At 44.7% G+C, this 16,827-nt stretch overlaps 1 protein-coding gene across 1 annotated transcript in view; it reads right to left on the minus strand.

Annotated features, from left to right (window-relative positions):
- UBASH3B (ubiquitin associated and SH3 domain containing B) overlaps window positions 1–16,827 on the minus strand; it is a 68,650-nt gene that overhangs the window by 4,517 nt on the left and 47,306 nt on the right. Inside the window, exons 4-14 of the mRNA XM_026681922.2 lie at window positions 16,581–16,779; window positions 13,563–13,732; window positions 12,442–12,650; window positions 10,639–10,774; window positions 10,411–10,531; window positions 8,894–9,016; window positions 6,050–6,142; window positions 5,062–5,206; window positions 4,431–4,537; window positions 2,997–3,106; window positions 678–1,144 (exon numbers count right to left, since the gene is read on the minus strand). Coding sequence (XP_026537707.1) covers window positions 1,007–1,144; window positions 2,997–3,106; window positions 4,431–4,537; window positions 5,062–5,206; window positions 6,050–6,142; window positions 8,894–9,016; window positions 10,411–10,531; window positions 10,639–10,774; window positions 12,442–12,650; window positions 13,563–13,732; window positions 16,581–16,779 — 1,551 coding nt within the window. The 3' untranslated portion in view covers window positions 678–1,006. The remainder of the gene's footprint in view (window positions 1–677; window positions 1,145–2,996; window positions 3,107–4,430; window positions 4,538–5,061; window positions 5,207–6,049; window positions 6,143–8,893; window positions 9,017–10,410; window positions 10,532–10,638; window positions 10,775–12,441; window positions 12,651–13,562; window positions 13,733–16,580; window positions 16,780–16,827) is intronic.

Consider the following 16,827-nt stretch of genomic DNA (forward strand, 5'->3'; position numbering starts at 1 on the left):
CTGTCCTGGCCAGGCTAGAAAAATTAAATATACTGTTATGTTACACAACCTTCTCTGTTTTGGCCTGAACTTTTCTTCCACAGAAAAATAATTTTCTTTCCAGAAACATCCCTACAAGGGATGAGATCTTGCTTGATATATTAGAGTGCCCTTGATCCAAAATGGCTCAGAACAAAATGCACTCCAACAAAAATAAAAAGACTAACATTAAATGAAACCCACAGTTTACGACTTTGTTGCTAACAATTACGCAGAAGGCAGTGAAAACAAGTTCTCCTTCCTAGACCTTAATTCCAAATTTTAAAAAATTCTGGAAATATATATATATATATATGTTTTCTGAGGTTCTCGCGGGTATTTGTATGTGGATCTTTGGTTATTCGGGTTTTCTCCCGCGTAAAATTGGAAGTATCTAGGCGACGTTTCGATGAAGTCTCATTCATCATCTTCAGGCTTGTGTCTTCAAAGCACAAAGCTGAAGACACAAGCCTGAAGATGATGAATGAGACTTCATCGAAACGTCGCCTAGATACTTCCAATTCGCGGAGAGAAAACCAATAATAAAAGATCCATATATATATATATATATATATATATATATATATATATATATATATATATATATACACATACATAAATACATACATAAAGATATACATTAAAAGTCAATGGCTTACATCAGAGAGACTTATCTGCTGGACAGAAGACTGAAGAGACAAAGAATGAAAATAAGTTGGAATACATTATATTTTTTCCACAATCCAAGCAGATGCTATATTTGCTATTTTTTTTCCTAGAAGTGCCATTTAGTGGCAGATATGCTTAAGTGTTATTTTTAAAGCCATTTCCAGGGTTAGGAATAATTTTCTCCACCATCAATATTTTTTGTTTTTTCTTTCTTTCTTTGTTTTTTAAAAAAAACTCTCGAGGAGGTGAGAGACGTGCTCCAGTTTTTCAGAAAGCTTTTTTTCCCTGTCCTTCTGACTCCCCCCCACTTTTTTTGGCTTTATTCTTGGAGCAGAGTTTCTCTCCAGTTAAATCCGCCAGTTGGTCCATGAGTGAGAGGCAGGATGGGTGGATCGCTGAGTTGCCAAAGTCCGGTATCTCCAAGCTCTTCACAACAGCAGAAGCCCAAGTAGGGAATCTGAATTGAAGGGGGGGAAAAAAACATCAGCAAAATATTTAACAGAATAACAAAGTTGGAAGGGACTTTGAAGGTCATCTAGTTCTTTGGTCACCCCCAAAGCAATTAATCCAGGCTGCGTGGGAACACAAGGCTGCGCTGCCCACAGGAACACAAGCCTTGTGTCACTTGCATTGCGAACAACACAAAGTAGTAAGGGGAGTGGGGGAAAGGGCAGAGCGGGGGACTTGCCCCACTCACCCCACGCACGTGGCCTGGCCACTGGGCTGCTTCTTTCCGCTTCTTTCTTCTTCTGCTTTCGGCTGGACGCAAGGAAAGCAGCAAAAGTCTTTCTTTCTCTCCCCCAAACTCCGCCAGAAATGAGTCTTTGGGACCCTGCAAGGCATCCTGCTCCAAGAGGCTGTGCCAGCATGACAAATCTCACAAAGACTCATTTCAGGCGGAGTTTGGGGGAAAGAAAGAAAGACTTTTGCTGCTTTCCTTGCATGGAGCCAAAAGTCTCTCTCTCTCTCTCTCCCCCTGAGAACGGAGCTGGAGACGGAATCCTACAATCCCAAATAAAGAATGATGGATCGGTAGGAAAACAGGGTGGGGAATTTTCCTGCAGACTTTTGGGGGATTTTCCCAGGGTCTCTGGTCCATGGGATTTAAAATTATGAGCTTGGTGGTCCCTGAGGTCCAAAAAGTTGGTGACTCCTGTTCTAGTCCAATCAAGCAGGAGAGTCTATGCCATTTCGGACAAGTGGTTGTCCAATCTCTTCTTAAAAACCTTGAACAGAATGGATGTAAATTGAGGATTACCTTTAATCATTAGACAATGGTCTCTAAACTTTCTATCATAACTTTTTATCCTCTTCTGAAACCTGGATTACTGCAGCCAGTTTTGGTCACCATGCTACAAAAAAAGATGTTGAGACTTGGGAAAAGGGAAGAGAAGAGCAACTAAGATGATCAAAGGCCTTGGGAGACTAAACCATATGAAGAACGGCTGCAGGAGTTGGGTTTGGCTAGTCAAAAGAAGAATTGGGGTGACACAATAGCAGTATTCCAGTATTTGAGGGGCTGCCCCAAAGAAGAGGGAGTCAAATTATTCCCCAAAGCACCAGAGGGCAGGGAAAGAAACAATGGTTGGAAACTAATCAAAGTGAGAAGCAACATGGAATTAAGGAGAAAGTTTCTAACAGTGAGGACAATTAACCAGTGGAACAGCTTGCCTCCAGAAATCGTGGGGGCTCTATCACTGGAGGTTTTTAAGAAGAGACTGGACAGTCACTTGTCTGACATAGTATAGGTTCTCTTTCTTGAGCAGGGGGCTGGACTAGAAGACCTCCAAGGTCCCTCTGAACTCTATTCTAAGTTATTCTATTGTAGCCAAGAAGTCGCAGGCCAGTAACTGGATTTCAGTATGATTGGTCAAATAATATTATTTAGATTGTGTTTGGAGAGGGGAGAGAATACCTTTTAGCCATGCACTTCCTCTACACAATCACAATTTTCTTTCAGGAGCGCAGAAGCAACACACATGTTGAAAATGCAAGTGCAAAAGAGAAGTGGATGCTGAAATAACCTTTTCGAAATGCTAAGTCTATCACGGGCAGTCAGGATTAATTGCTCTGCAAATGTGCATATATGTGCACAATTTCATGGGCCCCATCAACTGGTTGTCCAAATGAGGTATGAGACAATCCCTTTCCAGCAATCTTCCCTGCTCATGTGGTTCTTGTGCTCAGACAATAAGCTTAGGGATCATGCCTGACTGAATAAAGCATGTTTGGACTCGGTAAGAAGATTTTCATCTGGGGACAAACAAAACCACATCTAAAGAGCTTTATCTTGTCAGCCTGTCAATCACCTTTCGGACCATCTGGACAAAATCCTTCGAATTCTGTGGTGACAGTCCTTGTAGCTGGCAAGTGCAGGCCTCCAGGGAGGATGCGTGCGCAACAATCAAAATGTTATTCCCTGTAATTAAAACAACAACAAGAAGAAGAAATAAACACAGAATCATATAGATTTAAGTTTCCCAGGGATGAGCCCTCTGGGGCACAGAAGCAAAGCTTTGATGTGGGTTTGATGAGGCAGATGGGTTTTCTAGTTCAAAGTAGCTCCAAGATGCTGTCCTTTTAAGCTGAAGATAGTGAGAAGTTGAGAAAATAGAAAGCCACTACACACAGACAATGGTTTTGTGTCTACTTATAATCAATTTCTTCCTATCTTGATTTTCCACAATCTCTGGTGGAATTTCCGTTCTCTCCTTCCTTTATTCAACATAACCATTTTCATAAGGTGTCTTTCCAACCCAATGCATTGCAAGCCAAGCCAAGCCAACCCAACCCAATGCAACCCAACCCAACACAACACAATGCAACTCAACCTAACACAACCCAATGCAACTCAATCCAACACAACCCAATGCAACCCAACCCAACCCAATGCAACTCAACACAACCCAGCACAATGCAACTCAGTACAACCCAACACAATGCAACCCAACATAACCCAAAGCAACCTAACCCAACCCAACACAATGCAATCAAACCCAACAGAATGCAAGGCAACCTAACTCAACCCAACCCAACCAACCCAACTCACTGTAGAGATAAGGTTTGAGACATTTGAAATGGGGAAGACACCAGCTATCTAGTCGTGAATGGATTAATTATTTTGGCCAAAATTAAATGAGTTTAAATCAAGATCCACACAGTCATTGGGAGGAGATTAAGCAACAATAAATTCTTGTGCATCTTTCCCCAAGAGCGCCTCTTTACATGGGACGGCCCTTCTTATTTTTTTCTTAAATTTGTACATAACAGAATAGAGAGCTCTGCTGTTTTTTAAGAGAGAAAGTCTGTTTACAATGTTCATGAGTTTCCTATCGTGAAGCAGGATGATGGTTTTCTCTTCTGCCTTGTCTTTACAATCCCACCCTACCGTATCTTGAGTGGCAGTGTGACATACACAGGTAGTCCTCGACTTATGATGGTTGCTAAGCGAATCTGTTTTTCCCTGTTGACTTTGCTTGCCAGAACGTCGCAAAAAGGGATCACATGGCCTGGGGACACTGTGACCGTCATAAATATGAGTCAGTTGTCAAGCATCTTGAATTTTGATTGTGTGACTGTGGGGGATATGGCAACGGTCGTAAGTGTGAAAAACGGGTCGTAAGTTGCTTTTTTCAGTGCTGTTGTAAATGGTCACTAAATGAGCTGTTGTAAGTGAAGGACTATTTGACTCTCTTAATCTAATGTTACTGTTCTTCTCTTCGCCAGGATGGGATTATACTTGCCTTTAGCTTTGCATTCACTTAGAATTTCCTTGGTGACCTGAAAACTTCTGCTGATGTAGGTTTCATAGGATTCGGAAATTCCTAATTTGTTCACGGCTAAGTGAGGTCTGTGGAGGTTAAAAGAAAAAGAAGAAGAAGAAGAAGAAGAAGAAGAAGAAGAAGAAGAAGAAGAAGAAGAAGAAGAAGAAGAAGAAGAAGAAGAAGAAAGAAACAGAAAGTGAAAAATCCAAGTATCGTAAGAAGGAAAAACTCGGCTACCATTCTTGTCTTTCTGCTTTTGGGTTTTTTTTTTCCTTATTACTTTGCACTCCATTGACCTCCAAGAACTGGCTTTGTGAGATGGGCAGCCACAGGAATCCATCAAAATAAATAAATACAAACAAATAAGAGAATAAAGGGACCGTGGAGGTCTTCTAGTCCAACCCCTTGCTCAACCAGGAAGCCCTATACCACTTCAGAGAAATGTTTGTCCAATCTCTTCTTAAAAACTCCCAGTGTTGGAGCATTCACAACTCCTGGAGGCAAACGGTCCCACTGGTTAATTGTTCTAACTGTGGGTTGGTTCTCTCCTTGATTTGTCCTTCTTTTCATTAAACCAGACATACCCAACGCCTGCAACTGTTGCTCCTACCTGTACGTTGTATCGACACTCAGATTGACTGCAGCTAAATCTGGGGGTGGGATCCAGGCTGGAAGAGAATTCCCTGGTACCCATTTGGTCCATTCAAACAAGCCTGGCTCGACTCGAATCTTCAGGTTATTTTCTTGTTGCAAGCCTAATAATGAGAGAGAGAGAGAGAGAGAGAGAGAGAGAGAGAGAGAGAGAGAGGAGGGAGGGGAGAGGAGAGAAGAAAGAAAGAGACATTGAGGGAGGAGAGAGAAAGAAGAAGGGAGGGAGGGAGGGAGGGAGGAAGGAAGGAAGGAAGGAAGAAAAGAAAAAAAGTGATTGAGAAAGGAGGGAGGGAGGGAGGGAGAGAGGAGGAGGGAGGGAGGAAAGAGAAAGGAAGGAGAAAGAAAAGGAAGGAGGGAGGGAAGGAAAGAGAAAGAAAGAGGGATGGAGGAAAGAAAGGGAAAGAAGGATGGAAAGAAAGAAAGAGGGAAGGAAAGAAAGAAAGGGATGGAGGAAAGAAAGGAAGGGTGGAAAGAAAAAGGAAGGGGGAAGGAAAGAAAGGAAAAAAGAAGGAAGGAAAAAAAGGGAAGGAGGAAAGAAAGGATGGGAAAGAAAGAAAGAACGAAAGAAAGAAAGAGAAAGAAAGAAAGAAAGAGAAAGAAAGAAAGAAAGAAAGAAAGAAAGAAAGAAAGAAAGAAAGAAAGAAAGAAAGAAAAAGAAAGAGAAAGAAAGAAAGAAGCATAATATAAAAATTTAATTTGAGGCCAATGTTTCATGCCATTTGCAACTGTTTGTGTTTCCTTTCCGGTGAACAAATTTGGCCTCTTTGCTGTATGTTTTTATCAACTGCCTGTTACGTGTGCATAAAACACAATTCTGGCTGGGTTTAAACATCCAGGCAAGATAATTTTACAGACCTGCAGGAACAAGCCCTCAAACTCATCACTAGGATGGACTCGGCCATGGGTGTCCTTCAGGGAAGCCAACATCAACCCACCCAGTGACTTACCTTTCAGGATATGGTGTGCGGTCTGCACACACCGCAGCGATGGAGAGCAATAGATGTGGTGGATGACTGTGTTGCTTTCAAGGAGAGCCTCACCTGTATTGAGACACGGGTTCAAAATTAAGGACACGGCAGGGTCTGCAACACACCAAGGGCCAAATTTCCTGCCCTTTTTAAGGTAGGGAAATGGTGATCCTCCAACCCTAAAAAGACCTTGAAGATGGATAAAAGTAAAAAAGAGAAATCTTCACTGTGCCCATAGGAGCCATGATGTTCTGGGACAGGCTACGGATATCATCTTTGGAACAGGTCACAGGTTGTCCTCAACTAACAAATGGTCACTGAGTCACCATTAGAAGTTTCGATGGAACTGGGAGGTACTTACAACCTGGATTATTATTTATACTGTAATACATTCTAGTTGCTGTTCGTTTGACTTTATAGAGAAGACATTTGGAAATTAGCTCATGTTGAGTTTGGCCAGAGAGAACATTTTGGCTCCTTTGCCATTCCTGATTTCAAAGTTGGACTTTGATCACATAAGCTACGGTCGGTCTTTATAAATTTGGGCAGATCATTTCCCCATTTTTGCATTTTTTTGAGAACAAACCCAACAATAAAACTGTGCCCTGCAAAGCAAGTAACCGCATTTAGCCTCTAGATGGCAATTGTGCTGCAAAAAACAACGTTCCCATCCAACGGGTATTCCTTTTAAAAGCTTAGTTCGAGAGGTGATTTTGAGCGGTGTTATCACATTGTCACTCTGGAAAATGTGAGACTTGCGGTAGGACATTGCAGAAGTCATTTTCATGGGTTCCTAAGGGAGGGGGAAGAGATGGGATAGCATTCCGCCGGTGACGTTGTTTGACCTGAGTGACACAATTGGCATCATTGGCACAAATGTTTGTCAATTGGCAAAGCTGTAGCCAAACTGGGCCAGTGGCAAGCAAGGCAGCCCATGAGGAGGTGTGAAAAACGGGGGCTTTGCTGTCGTCGTGCTATAGAGATGCCAACAGCTACAGGAGCATTAGTGAACGGATCACAAGGCACTGCAAGGATGAATGTGCCAGGCCCTTTAGATCGGGGTGTCCAACAGCATGGCTGGCTCAGGAATTATGGGAGTCGAAGTGCACAGGTCTTAAAGTTGCTAAGGTTGGACACTCTTGCTTTAGACCAATAGCCCCCACTCTCTTTCTGGCTTTGCGGAGTGATGGGGAGAGGGGGAGGGGAAATAGTTCTGTGTGAGTGGCAGGTGGGGGTCATGCCCCTGGTGGAGACTGACTCTGAGGGAGAGGAGGAACAGCCGACAGGGAGTGGAAGTGTGGCTCCGGAGGTTGTGGAGGAGGCCGGGGAAGGGCAGAGGCCGTCTGGGCAGTCGGAGGAGGACCCAGGCCCAGCCCCTCTCCATCCTAGGGCATGCAAGGAGGAGAGGATAAGGGAGAGAATGGGTTCTTTGGGAGGAGAGGGCCTTGATCCTCTCCATGGGCTGCAGCTGTGACAACTGAATAAGTGGACGGACATGCGTACAGGCGGACTGCTGGAAACAAAGCATGGAAATATCTCTAGTTTATGGTTCCTCTCTGAGTTCAGCGTCCTTCCCAGTGTGTGTTCTGATATCTGTAGACGTCTTCAAGCCCTTATCTTGCCTGGTTTGTGTTGTTTTTTTACTCTTTATAATTTATAGGCATTTTTAGTTTAAACGGCATTTCCTCCTTCTTGTAACTGCTCGTGTGGGAGTTTTTTGTCTTCAGTCAAGGATATTTGGAGCTTGGAAGCAAAGTAAAGGAATAAAAGGGGCTTTACTTGTTTTTTGTGACTGTGTTTATTTTGTATCCCCCCCCCAGTGGGCATGCTTGCCCACGCAGCTCCATTGGCACGATCAGCAGGCACTCGGACAATTGCAGCTTCACGCATGTGCACAAGTGCCCACCACTCACGCAAATGGAGCTGCGTATGCATGCTTGCCTGCTGCTTGTGTGGCCCAGTTCCAAACAGGCCATGGCCCAGGGTTGGGGACCTCTGCTTTAGACCAGGGGTGTCCAACTTAATTTCATTGAGGGCCGCATCAGGGCTGTGGTTGATCTGGGGTGTGTGGCTGGGTGGGTGTGGCTCATTGGGTGGGCGTGGCTGACTGGGTGGGCATGGCCAGCTTGACGCCACTCCCCAAAATTGATGGCATGTTTCCTCTATGTACTGGGTACAATGGGCCAAAGCGATGCGGGTCAGCCTCTCACATTTTCTAGGGCGGCCCCGAGGGCTGGATCCAGTGGTGGGATTCAAAATTTTATACTACCGGTTCTGTGAGCGTGTCTTGGTGGGCGTGATGTGGCTTGGTGGGCATGTCCTTCTCCTTTCTCTCTGGTGGCTACAGCTGTTTTTTGTTTTGCTCCTCCCATAAACAGTGGTGGAATTCAAAAAAAAATTACTACTGGTTCAGTGGGTATGGCTTGGTGGGTGTGGCAGGGGAAGGATATACTGCAAAATTCCCACTCCCTCCCCACCCCATTTAACCTGCTTTCCAGCTCCATTCTCCTGTGCAGGGCAACCAAAGAAGACCCAGCCAATCAGCAGGGACTCAATGAGAGGCAGAAAATAGATGGGGGCGGGGCCAGTCAGAGGTGATATTGGCCGGTTCTCCCAACTACTCCAAATTTCCGCTACTGGTTCTCCAGAACTGGTCAGAACTGGCTGAATACCACCTCTGGCTGGATCTCACATTGTGGGCTGGATGTGGCTCGCAGGCCTTGTGTTTGACACCCCTGCTATAGACAAAGAGCTTGCAAAGACAACGTAACACCTTTTCAACGTGCCTCCTTCCTGCCCCAACCCCCAAGCAGGCAAACTCACCCACAAGCCGGGCTTGCGTGCATCCCAACACTGTGATGGGAGCATCCTTTTCGTACTCCCTAAAGCCACCGCTCCGTTGAGGCAAGTTGTGAGGCATATTCAGATTTGTGCGGATGTATCTTCCTGTTCAGAGAAAGAGAACAGTGTTGGATAAAGAGATTCCCCAAGGATGAAAGTCAAGATGAAAGTCAAGCTCAACTCCTGGTAGCATCTGTGAAGCTTTCTTGGGTCCGTTAGAGAAAGTGTTTGCCCCCAATTGAGTTCTGGGGGATGGAGTGGTGGCGGGATTGACCTTGAGTGTATACAGCTGGAGAGGCTGATGTCCTCTCCTTCTAAAATATAATTTGGTTTGTCCTTGGTGTTCTTTTGAGATCAGCCAAAGTTGGCCAAGTGTTGCCACCTCTTGTACATTAATGGGATGACCTGGCCATTTTGGGATTGGTACCATGGTTTTTCAAGGTGACACTATGCAATGTTCATGGGATTGATTTAGAAGTGAATTGGCTTTGTCTTCTTCTAGGCTGTTTTTTTAATTTCTCAGTTTGGCCTAGTGCCTTAGAATTTCCTGGTATTTTCTTACCCCAGTTCTAAACCACTTCCAGGCTCAGATAAGGTCTGTCTGTCTGTCTATCTGTCTGTCTATCTAATCTATCATCAATCTCTTCATCATCATCTCTATGATGTATGTATCATCCCTCCCTCCCTCCCTCCCTCCCCCGCTCCATCCATGAACAACAAATCAAGCAGTAAACAATAACACAATCAAGGAACTACCAACTACCAACTCAAACAAATAAGCTAACAAGTAAACAACAGCCCAATGAACCATCAAGAACATCTCACCAACACTGACAGTATAAGATAAGTATAAGATAAGATGGTAGCAGTCTTCCAATATTTGAGGGGCTGTCACAGAGAGGAAAGGGTCAAGCTATTTTCTAAAGCGCCTGTAGGCCAGACAAGGAATAATGGATGGAAACTGAACAAGGAGAGATTCAACCTGGAAATAAGGAGAAACTTATTGACAGTGAGAGCAATCAACCAATGGAACAGAAGTTGTGGGAGCACCATCACTTGAGACTTTCAAGAAGAGATTGGACTGCCATCTATCAGAAATGATGTAGGGTCGCCTGCTTGGGCACTAGATGACCTATAAGGTCCCATCCAACTCTGATTATCTGTTATCAGTTAAGACATGGTATGTAGACAGAAAGCAAACCCCACCCCCTTCCAGAACTGATGAAGTTACCCAATTAGGTAATGAAATGTCTGCAAGAGGCTCCCATGGCATCTGTCTGTCTGTCTAGGAAGTTCCAGAATCTCAGAAATCACCATACGTTCTTTCTTTTAGGTCTTTGGACCTACACACTCTCTTCCTTCTCATTTGCTTTTGTTCCCACCTACTTCCCATCATTTTCCAAATCAGGTGAATCCCCATTATTGAACTCCAAATTAGCTACTTGTAAACACAGAGGAATGAACAGGTTCGTCATGTAGTAGAATGGAGAGAAACTCACCTTTGGTATCAAAACATTGTGAGAGCCAGTATTTTCCAAACACGACATCCATTCTTTCTCCGTGACGACAAACAAAAAGGCATCTTTTCTGGGGTCCAGGTGTGTTGGCAATCCTTAAGGGCTGACCACGAGAAGAAAGTAGGACTTAAAAACTACCTTGGCTTGAGTTCTCTACTCAAGCCGGGAGGCAGGTAGAAGGAGACTCACAAAAGTGTGAACTTTCCTTACCTGCATACTCTGACAGAAAATTGTGAGAGGCCCTGTTTCTCCTGGTCCTTGATCTTCCTGGGCTCTTCGATCCATCACCCCATCAGTGAACATCACGAGAGACGAGGAAATAGTGGCATTCATAATAGAATATGACCTAGACCCAATGCAGAAAACAAAAAATATGGCTAACAAGAGCCTCGGTGGCACAGTGGTGAGAGTGCAGTCCTGCAGGCTATTTCTTCTGACTGCCGGCTGCCTGCAATTTGGCAGTTCAAATTTCATCAGGCTCAAGGTTGACTCAACCCCCCATCCTTCTGAGGTTAGTAAAATGGGAACCCAGATTGTTGGGGGCAAGAGGCTGACTCTGTAAAACCACTTAGGGTTGTAAATCACTGTAAAGCAGTACATAAGTCTAAGTGCTATTCCTTCCTTCCTTCCTTCCTTCCTTCCTTCCTTCCTTCCTTCCTTCCTTCCTTCCTTCCTTCCTTCCTTCCTTCCTTCCTTCCTCCCTCCCTCCCTCCCTCCCTCCCTCCCTCCCTTCCTCCCTTCCTCCATCCATTCCCTTCCCTTCCCTTCCCTTCCCAGCGGTTAGAATTCAGTATTACAGACTAACTCTACCCACAGCAGCAGTTCGATCCTGACTGGCTCAAGGTTGACTCAGCCTTCCATCCTCCCAAGGTCAGTAAAATGGGTACCCAGATTCTTGGGGGCAATAGGCTGACTCTGTAAAACTGCTTAGAGAGGGCTGTAAAAGCACTGTAAAGCGGTATATAAGTCTAAGTGCTGTTGCTGTTGTGGAGAATATAACTCTTTAAGTATAGAATGTTCCCCAAGGGTCCTGTACCTGGTACCAGCTGGCCTCCACCAATTCTTTTATGGTAAAAAGAAAGTTAAACTAATGTTTTCCAAAGATGCAGGAAGATACAGGGGTTGGTTTTATAACACAACTATATGAAGATCAGACTGCTTATGTCACCTCCCTAGGGCCAATGGCTGTCTACCACTGAGGATTATAACTGACCTGGTTTCCAAATGTCAGCTCTCTTATGGAAGATATTATTAAAATCTGGAGCAAATCACTTTTGCAACCTGTCTCACAAGGAAGAGATTCTACTGTTCCTTTCCAAAATGCTAGCCATTTGAGAGGAAGAACTAAGCACAAAGATGAGAGTTATTTTATTTGAGGAACTGCCACAGAGAGGAAGGGGTCAAGCTATTTTCCAAGGTACCTGAAGGCTAGACAGGGAATAATGGACGGAAACTGATTGAGATTCAACCTAGGAATTTTCTGACAGGGAGAGTAATCAACCCATGGAATAGAAGTTCCCTTCGGAAGTTGTGGGAGCTTCATCGCTGGAAGCTTTCAAGAAGAGGCTGGACTGCCATCTGTCAGAAATGGAGTAGGGTCTCCTGTTTGGGCTGGGGGTTGGACTAGATGACTTACAAGATCCCTTCCAACTCTGTTAATCTGTATCTGTACTTTCTCCTAGGCAGTCTGGACAATGTCCAAAAATTACTCCAAATTATAGCCATTAAATGAGATGTAGACTGAGAGGTTGATGTTTTAATATCCAAGAGAGGTCAGTTCTTCTCCATCAGTACTTCATCTTGACCTTTTACCAACATGTATCTACCCACAGGTTCATCTTGACCTTCTATCAGCATACTTCTAGCCACAAGTTCATCTTGAATTTCTCCCACGGTATGCCTACCAAACTGCTTCAAAGACCCATCCACAAGAAAAGTTCTTATTACCCCTTCTGCACAGGATTAGGGTTATTTCCCCCTGAAAATACTAGAAAACATGGAACTACTACTCACCCATGGTAAACCCAAGTGCCACATTCATCGGCTTTGGTGATATAATTCTCTGGCAACAATCCTGAGCACCCCGTGGCAAATGAAGTACCATAAATCCATCCTTCGCTAGTTGTGATTTGTTCCACGGGGGACATGAAGATGAAATCTCCCGGCACGAGTTCAAGCTCGTCATCATTCTGTGGGGCGTAGGGGTAGATGACTTGCAGGGTCTGGAAGAGAGAGAAGAAGAAGAAATTGAGCCCTGACTGGTCAATATTTTGCTTTAGGCTCCCTTTTCCGGTCCTTCAGAAGATGTGAACCATGGGTGGAAACTAAGGAACAATGGATGGAAACTAACCAAGGAGAGAAGCAACCTAAAGCCAAGGAGAAATTTCCTAATGGTGAGAACAATCAACCAACCTTGCCTTCAGAAATTGTGAGCGCTCTATCACTGGAAGCTTTCAAAGAGACTGGACAACCATTTGTCTGAAATGGGATAGTCTCCTGCTGGACCAGCAGACCTCCAAGGTCCCTTCCAATTCTATTATTCTATGTTCTATTCTACTTTTCCCCTAACCTTGGATTCTCAGGAGAAATTCTAAGACTAAAGCTTCTGGAATTCCCACCCCCAAATAAATAATATAATAATATTCCTACTTCACTTCTTCATCATCTTTTAACGACCCCATAATCCCTTACAGAGTGAAGTCTGGGCAATCGAATGGAGCTAGCAAAGCGTTTTACTGGCTGGATGCCCTTCCTGTTGCCAATGTGTAGTTTTGTTCAGCAGATATATTCTCAGTGTGCCCAGAGAGAAAAATATCTGCCTCTACCTAGGATCAAACTCACAGCCTCCTGATTGTGAGGCGAGAGCTCCACTTCTAGGCCACCGCACCACTCTTTTGTTCCTACTTCACTACTTTTGCAGTATTTGAATTCTGAGAATCCACCACGGAATTCTAAGACTGTTGACAAGATTGGGAAGCAAAGACTCTTGACCCAACCGAGAAGCCAAGAAGCCAACCCAGAATAAGTCACAAATCACTTCTATAATACCGCCAAGGAAGCACCACCGACCAGTCAACCCTGATCTCAGAACATCTTCCTGGTTTTTAGAAGAAGTTCCTTCAAGTCCAACTTACCTCATGATTGGCAAATCTAATGTCACGGGAGAAGATGGCAGCTACCCAGTCACAGCCCAGTTTGACATCAATGCTCTGAGCCAACTTCTCGAGGGTGGGCAAGTGGCTGGCTTGGAAGTGATAAGCCAGAGTCACATGAAGTTGCTTCTTGTGAGGTTCCACATGCACATCTACAAGAAGGAAAATGATGGTCAATGGCACATCATTGAGAACAGCAGGAAGTCCGATAGATCCAGCATTTCATTTTGCGTTATGGATGACCAGATGTTACCAGAAGTTACTAAGCCGAAAATGAATATAAAATACCTCTTTTTGGTAGCATTATTGAAAGGGGAACCACTCAATGCTATCATGGATTTCCCCCCATTTTCCTTCTCAATCTAATATAAAGGTAAAGGTTCCCCTCGCACATACATGCTAGTCGTTTCTGGCTTTAGGGGGCGGTGCTCATCTCCATTACAAAGCTGAAGAGCCAGCGCTGTCCGAAGACGTCTCCGTGGTCATGTGGCCAGCATGACTAAATGCCGAAGGCGCATGGAATGCTGTTACCTTCCCACCAAAGGGGTCCCTATTTTTCTACTTGCATTTTTTTAACGTGCTTTCGAACTGCTAGGTTGGGAGAAGCTGGGACAAGTAACGGGAGCTCACTCCATTACACGGCGCTAGGGATTCGAACCGCGGAACTGCTGACCTATCTGATCGACAAGCTCAGTGTCTTAGCCACTGAACCGCTGCATTCCCTCAATCTAATATACACTAAGACAAAATTGAACAGTTGGCTTACAACCAACTTACAACCGTTTTTAACGGCCCTTCAAAGTTACAAAGTTACTATGATGGGTGCTCGCATTTACGACTGCCACAGCATCCTCACAGTCACATGTTCAAAATTCAGGTACCCGGCAACTGACATTTATTTATGATGGTTGCAGTGCCCCCAAAGTCATGTGATCACTGTACAACCTTCCTAGCTGGTTTCCGAGAAGCAAACTCAGTGGGGAAAGCCAAATTCGCTTAATGACTGTGTGATTCACTTAACAACTACAGGGATTGACTGAACAGCCGTGGCTGGAAAGGTCGTAAAATCAGGTGCATCTCAACAACTGCCTTGTTTGACAATAGAAATTCTGTTCCTGAGTTTTGGCTGTGAGTTGAGAACTACCTGTAATTCAGCTGCCTGAGAAGCTATGTTTACTTTAATTCTCCCGCTTGGGTGGGGGGTTGGACTAGATGACCTATAAGATCCCTTCCAACTCTGATTATCTGTTATCTGAAAAGAAGGACTAGAAGTGACATGATAGCAGTGTTCCAATATCTCAGGGGCTGCCCCAAAGAAGAGGGAGTCAAGCTATTCTCCAAAACACCTGAAGGTAGGATGAGAAGCAATGGGTGGAAACTAATCAAGGAGAGAAGCAACCTAGAACAGTGGAACATCTTGCCTTCAGAAGTTGTGGAGATTTTAAAGAAGAGATTGGACAACCATTTCTCTGAAATAGCAATAGCACTTAGAGTTATATAATGCTTCACAATCCTCTCTAAGCGGTTTACAGAATCAGCCTCTTGCCCCCAACCATCTGGTTCCTCATTTTATCCACCTCGGGAGGATGAAAGGCTGAGTCAACCTTGAGCCAATTAGGATCGAACTGCTGCTGTGGGCAGAGTTAGTCTGCAATACTGCATTCTAACCACTGGGAAGGGAAGGGCAGGGAAGGAAAGGGAAGGAAAGGAAAGGAAAGGAAAGGAAAGGAAAGGAAAGGAAAGGAAAGGAAAGGAAAGGAAAGGAAAGGAAAGGAAAAAAATAGCAATAGCTCTTAGACTTATATACCACTTCACAGTGCTTTACAGCGCTCTCTTAAGCGGTTTACAGAGTCAGCCTCTTGCCCCCAACAATCTGGCTCCTCATTTTACCAACCTTGGAAGGAGGAAGGCTGAGTAAACCTTGAGCCAGTCAGGATCAAACTGCTGGCAGTTGGCAGAATTAGTCTGTAATACTGCATTCTAGCGACTGCATCAACAAGGAAGGAAGGAACGAAGGAAGGAAGGAAGGAAGGAAGGAAGGAAGGAAGGAAGGAAGGAAGGAAGGACTAGCAATAGCTCTTAGACTTAAAAAACACTTCACAGTACTTTACAGCCCTCTCTAAGCGGTTTACAGAGTCAGCCTATTTGCCCCCAACAATCTGGGTCCTCATTTTACCCACCTCGGAAGGATGGAAAGCTGAGTCAACCTTGAGCCTGGTGCGATTCGAACTGCCAAATTGCAGGCAGCTGGCAGTCAGCAGAAGTAGCCTGCAGTACTGCACTCTAACCACTGCGCTACCATGGCTCATGGTATGGGGATTCCTTCCTGAGTGGTGGCTTGGACTAAAGGACCTCCACGGTCCTTTCCAATTCTGTTATTCTGTTTCTGGGATCTTTCCAAGGCCAACCCTTCCTTGGGTTCCTCAAGATCCCTTGTCAAAAGCAAACTGGCTTTGAGGAGGCATCAAGGAAAGCATGTCTACCTGAGGTCATGGAAAGCCATTTCAAAGGCACCAGCGCATATCATTTAAGCAGGTTATCAGGGTTCCGGTGATTGCCCTAATTAAATCATGAGCCTCCAGCCAAGCTTCAGAAGAATTCAAAAGATTTATTAAGAGCCACATGCCAGCATTAACCGAAATGAAACCAACTCTGGCATATGTAATTTACAGTCACCTGTGACCCTGTTTCCCTCCCCCCCCCCGATGTATCATAAATCAGATTCTCTAATAAAGCACATCCACTGGCTGGATGTCATCAATCAAATTCTCCAATGAAGGATTTTCCCAGGCAGAAAATCCGGTAGCCTAGCTACAATCTTTTTAAGATAAGGGTGGAATGTACATCTGGTTTTAAACTGCCCTACTGCTCCTTCTGATTCCAGCCCCCCCTCCCCTCCCCATTGGTTATGGCCACTTGAAAACATGCATAGAAATGTTTTACGAGTTGACACGGGGTTTAAATGGGAAGAGTCGTTCTGTTATTCCGCTCCATGCTCACCAGTTTTAGCGGTGACTTCCGCCGCAAAGTCCGCCCCGAATTTCTTCAGGATCTCCGCACAATCCTCCTTAACGAAGAGACCGATGAAGTTTGATGAGGTATAGAGTTCCAGAGGCAAAGGAACTGGGAACTTGCACCTCCACCGCGTCACTGTAGCCAGCAGTGCTTCACAGAGGGCATCCACCTTGCTGTCTTCACACTGCAAGACATCCCGCGAGAAGGTGAGATGCAGACAGTGGTGGGATTC

This window comes from Notechis scutatus, chromosome 7, assembly GCF_049901735.1.
Source record: "Notechis scutatus isolate UNSWTSFEM ecotype Mainland chromosome 7, rNotScu1.2, whole genome shotgun sequence".
Classification (NCBI taxonomy): domain Eukaryota; kingdom Metazoa; phylum Chordata; class Lepidosauria; order Squamata; family Elapidae; genus Notechis; species Notechis scutatus.